Genomic DNA, 5,000 nt, shown 5'->3' with positions numbered 1-5,000 from the left:
TTCACTTAATACCATACTTACTTTTTTTAATTGTACAAACTAATTTTACTTGCTTAATTAATAGCATACTTACTTTTCTCAGCAGTATTAAGTCACTTTACTATCTTACTTAGTTACTTACACGAGGCCTTACTTTGCTTACCCCTTACACTTACTTGTTCTTATTTACTTAATTATCATTTACTTTACTTGCACTTTTTACTTACAAACAGTTAATTCATCAACCTTCTTATATTTACTTTGCACACCTAAATGTACACACTTAATTTACGTAGTCATGCTTACTTATTTATCTGCACCTACTAATAGTCAATTTCAATGTTTATTTACTTATATTTACTTTATTTTATCTCACTAATCTGCACTGGTTCATTTATCTTACTTACATAGTTGCTGACTTTCCTTACTTTCACCCGCTAATTTGTTTATTTATTCCTTACTTTCATTCATCATTTGTTTACTTACTTTCATTCGTTATTGATTTACTTTTATTCATTACTTTGAATTAACATCTACTCTCATTCATTACTTACTCATTCATTCATTTCTTTTAGCCAATAATTTACTTTCCTACTTGTACTTTAGTTTGGCGTTAAATTTGGTTATTCATTCCTTTACTTGCAAGAGAGAGAGAGAGAGAGAGAGAGAGAGAGAGAGAGAGAGAGAGAGAGAGAGAGAGAGAGAGATTACGAATACGATTATATCAGAACAATCAAGACAATGCATACACTCTCCCTCCTCCTCCTCCTCCTCCTCCTCCTCCTCTTCCTCCCCCTCTGTACCTACCCTCGACACCTCCCCATGTCTCGAGTATTTCCACAATGCATCCTACATAATATTTGTGCAGCTGCATCCAGTGTGTGGCCCATTGAGGGAATATTGATTTGCAAGCAGCCTCTCTCGTCTCTCTCGTCTCCCTCTCTTTCTCTCCCTCTTTCTCTCTCTCTTCTCTTCTCTCAGACGGGACTTAATCAATAATCTATACTTACGCCCTCGTGTTCCTCCTATTACTGTGGGTAGTTAAGTTAAACCTCTTTACTCCCTATGTAATGCTGTCCTAAGTGGTGAGGTTATATTCTACAAAATGGGTCTAGAATTGGAATAAATAATGGTAGTGTCATATATATATAATGGTTAAGGTTCTTTACTCTATGTATTGTTGCGGTAAGTGGTGATGTTATATTCTCCATAATGTCTGAAAGTAAAATAAATGATAGCAGTGCCAGATATAGTTAAGATATGGTTAAAATCTGCAGGTAGTGCTGCCCTGAGAGGTGGTGAAATATTCTATAAAATGTATGAAAATAATAATGTTAGATAAATATTTCCACCTTTTGTATCCCCTTGTTCTCCTTGGTCATTGTGAGGCTCTTGATGTAAAGCAGTTCATTAGTTTGTATGGCAATTTGGATGCAGTTTATAGACTCGAAATTTACCGGACTTTGTGGTGTAACTACTTTGGGAAACTGTGTGTGTGTGTGTGTGTGTGTATGTGTGTGTGTGTGTGTGTGTGTGTGTGTGTGTGTGTGTGTGTGTGTGTGTGTGTCTGTGTGTGTGTGTGTGTGTGTGTGTGTGTGTGTGTGTGTCTGTGTGTGTCTTCGGTTCTGTATCGTATTTTCGTTTATTGATTTATCAATTCTTCTGTTTTTCTTTTGTCTTAATTCATTGTGTGTGTGTGTGTGTGTGTGTGTGTGTGTGTGTGTGTGTGTGTGTGTGTGTGTGTGTGTGTGTGTGTGTGTGTGTGTGTGTGTGTGTGTGTGTGTGTGTGTGTGTGTGTAATCGTATATATGTTGGTGCTGTTAGATAGTACTTCGTTGTATCTCTCTCTCTCTCTCTCTCTCTCTCTCTCTCTCTCTCTCTCTCTCTCTCTCTCTCTCTCTCTCTCTCTCTCTCTCTCTCTCTCTCAGTAGCATAACATTATATATTTTCCAATACCACGATAATCAGCACAACGAAGAGCTAAGCTGCCCCTCTAATAAGCGCTTTGCAGATCATTACACACACACACACACACACACACACACACACACACACACACACACACACACACACACACACACAAGATCAGTTAGTTTTCTTGGATGTGCTTACCTTGTAGTGCACGGGGCGAAAGGAGAAAAAAGGAGGAGGAGGAGGAGGAGGAGGAGGAGGAGGAGGAGAAGGAGGAAGAGGAGGAGGAGGAGGAGGAGGAGGAGGAGGAGGAAGAGGAGGAAGAGGAGGAGGAGGAGGAAGCAAAGCACAAGTTGTCTGTCTGTTTAGGAAGTGCATAAGTTTGTTTCTGGCATTTACATCTATTGTTTTCTTCTTTTTTTTATACATTTTTTTTTTGACGGGACAACTGTTAAAAAGATTCTCTCTCTCTCTCTCTCTCTCTCTCTCTCTCTCTCTCTCTCTCTCTCTCTCTCTCTCTCTCTCTCTCTCTCTCTCTCTCTCTCATACATGATTATTACCAGTTGTAAATGCAGATAGATTTTCTTCTTCTTCTTCTTCTTCTTCTTCTTCTTCTTCTTCTTCTTCTTCTTCTTCTTCTTCTTCTTCTTCTTCTCCTTCTTCTTCTTCTTCTTCTTCTTCTTCTTCTTCTTCTTCTTCTTCTTCTTATTATTATTATTATTATTATTATTATTATTATTATTATTATTATTATTATTATCATTATTATTCCTGTTTTGTTGTTAGTGTTGGTATTGCTACTTTGTCTTTGTTTGTTTTTGCTTTTGATGTTGTCGTCCTTGTTTTTCTTGCTGTTGTCCTCCTCCTCCTCCTCCTCCTCCTGCGCCTCCTTTTCCTAATCCTTATCCTCATTGTTTAACTCCTTCTGGACAAATTTAATACACGTATCACCAACATTCTATCATTCAATCAATCAGTCAATCTACCTATCTGTCTGTCTTACCAGGAAGCTGAAAGAAACCACTCACATTTACGTATTGTCATTATTTATTTTCCTGTAGTATTGCGCAGGAAAGAACCCGTCTCTCTTCTGTCATTCCATTTCACCTGCCCGCTCACACTCGAGACTCATTAGTACCGCGTGAATGTGACGAGACAGTTGAGAGAGGGAGAGAAAGAGAGAGAAAGAGAGTAGGTAGGGATCTTAGCTGGAGCAATACAACCAAGGCACTCACCATCACAACACTAATGTTTGACTCTATACATAAGACTCGTATTTACACTCATCTTTCCCATCACCGAGACTATTTACGTACGTGCCGCGACTTTGACTGCGTGGAATGGTGTAAAAATAGGTAGACACATGAAGAAATGCATAGGTAAAAGGGAATGGATTACAGTGGTTAGGTAAATAGAATAATTAAAGAGATTACCTATGCATTTTTTTTTTCTGTGTGTGTGTTTTTAGAGAGAATAGAGTACAATAAATAGACTGAATAAATATATAAAGAGCTTACATGTATATTCTTTTTACGTGTAAGTTTACAAGCAATCACAACATTTATTTATTATTGTGCTATAAATATTATATAAGTTATGTTATGGACGATTGATTTTATGCCATTGTTACTTTTGTTCTTGGTGTGTAAAGGAGATGTAGAAGAAAACGGTGGACTATTCATGGGTGACTACGTGTAACTGGAGGAGAATAAAGTGTTTTTGTGTTGGGTCTTTCTTGTTGTTGTTGCAGTAGTAGTAGTAGTAATGATAGTAGTAGTAGTAGTAGTAGGAGTATTAGTAGTATTAGTAGTAGCTGTTATTGTTTTTTGTGATATCGTTATTGCTATTATGTCCTTTTTTTTTTGTCTTCTTATTCCTCCTCATACTACTATTATTACTCCTCCTTTCTTTTCTCCACCTTATCCTCTTCTTCCTCAGCACCAGCCCAACGCAAAACACTTCCATACATCACCTAAGAGCACCGTGTCCTCACATCACACCCTGATCACCTCACAACACCTCCCTAGAGAAGCAAGAAAGAAACGGAAAGAACATCGAACTGAAATCTTATAACCTCTTCTTATCTTTTACAGGGGAGAAGGAAGAAATGGGGAGACAAGGAGGATGGAAAAGTGACAGTGGGGAAAAAATAGGGGTGGGTACGAGTATAGCCAATCAAACTCCCAAATGCTTTCTTTACATCGTGTGATTGTGCTTGAACTAAGGGACGTTTCATCTGAGTGGAAGAGAGGAATAGCTAATACTCACGACACGAGACGACACACAGGAAGTAAAAGTTTTTAGGACTGTGAGGGTGTTTTATAAGGTGCTATGATGGTAGTGACGACAGTTGAAGTGTGTGTGTGTGTGTGGTTCAGGTGTGTGTGATTTGCATAGTGGTGTGGGAAAGTCATCCTGAGGTGGTGTTGGTGCTTTTAGAGTGGTGTTGAGGTGCGTTCATGTGCTGGAGAGTGGTGATGAGGTGTTTCCTTTATATAGTGGTGTTAAAGAGTGGCGTTTTAAATATTAGTGTTAGAGGGGCTGTTTAAGTACTACGTGGTGGCGTTACAAAGTGGTGTTGATCTTTGTTTAAGTACATGGTGTTAAATATTAGTGTTAAGAGATCTGTTTCAGTACGTGGTGGTGTTAAAGAGCAGGGATGAAACACTTATTAAAACAACACCAGCATACATGAAGGTGGTAATGGACGTTGTAGTGACTTTAGCTCTCAGTGATAATTCGATTGATAGTATCCATTAAGTATTTTCTTCTTCCTTCAGTCTGAAATCACACAGTACTACATAGCCATAAGTGGGAAAGGTGGTATGGAAACTGATGAAGCAAGAGTACTAGATAAATGCTCCCTCTTCATTTGAAACTTAAGAAAATATAATAGTACTCCTGTTTCTCTATAAATACAAGGGTTTACAATCATGGTAGTACATATTCACCCTACGTCTCCTTACCACCTTTCCAACTCAGGTGTCTTGATCTTGAGCAGCATCGCAGTACGCAGGCAGTAGTAGTAGTGGCGGTGAAGGTGGTGGTAGTAGTAGATGATAACTTATTTCTTGGGGTATGACAGCTGGTAGTAGACGCGGAAGCAGTCA

General features: G+C 38.5%; 2 protein-coding genes across 6 annotated transcripts in view; one reads left to right on the top strand and one right to left on the bottom strand.

Annotated features, from left to right (window-relative positions):
* The window catches only part of LOC135110420 (nucleoplasmin-like protein ANO39), a 130,467-nt gene that overhangs the window by 29,722 nt on the left and 95,745 nt on the right, over positions 1-5,000 (top strand). The gene's annotated exons all lie outside the window — the stretch shown is intronic.
* Positions 2,920-5,000, bottom strand: part of LOC135110474 (cytochrome c oxidase subunit 7A1, mitochondrial-like) — a 5,949-nt gene continuing 3,868 nt past the window's right edge. The window contains exon 3 of the mRNA XM_064022835.1: positions 2,920-5,000. This exon is cut by the window's right edge and continues 92 nt beyond it. Coding sequence (XP_063878905.1) covers positions 4,955-5,000 — 46 coding nt within the window. The 3' untranslated portion in view covers positions 2,920-4,954.

Source organism: Scylla paramamosain, chromosome 2, assembly GCF_035594125.1.
Source record: "Scylla paramamosain isolate STU-SP2022 chromosome 2, ASM3559412v1, whole genome shotgun sequence".
Taxonomy (NCBI): domain Eukaryota; kingdom Metazoa; phylum Arthropoda; class Malacostraca; order Decapoda; family Portunidae; genus Scylla; species Scylla paramamosain.
The sequence above is the reverse complement of the archived record's forward strand: the minus strand, read 5'-3'. Positions and strand labels throughout refer to the sequence as shown.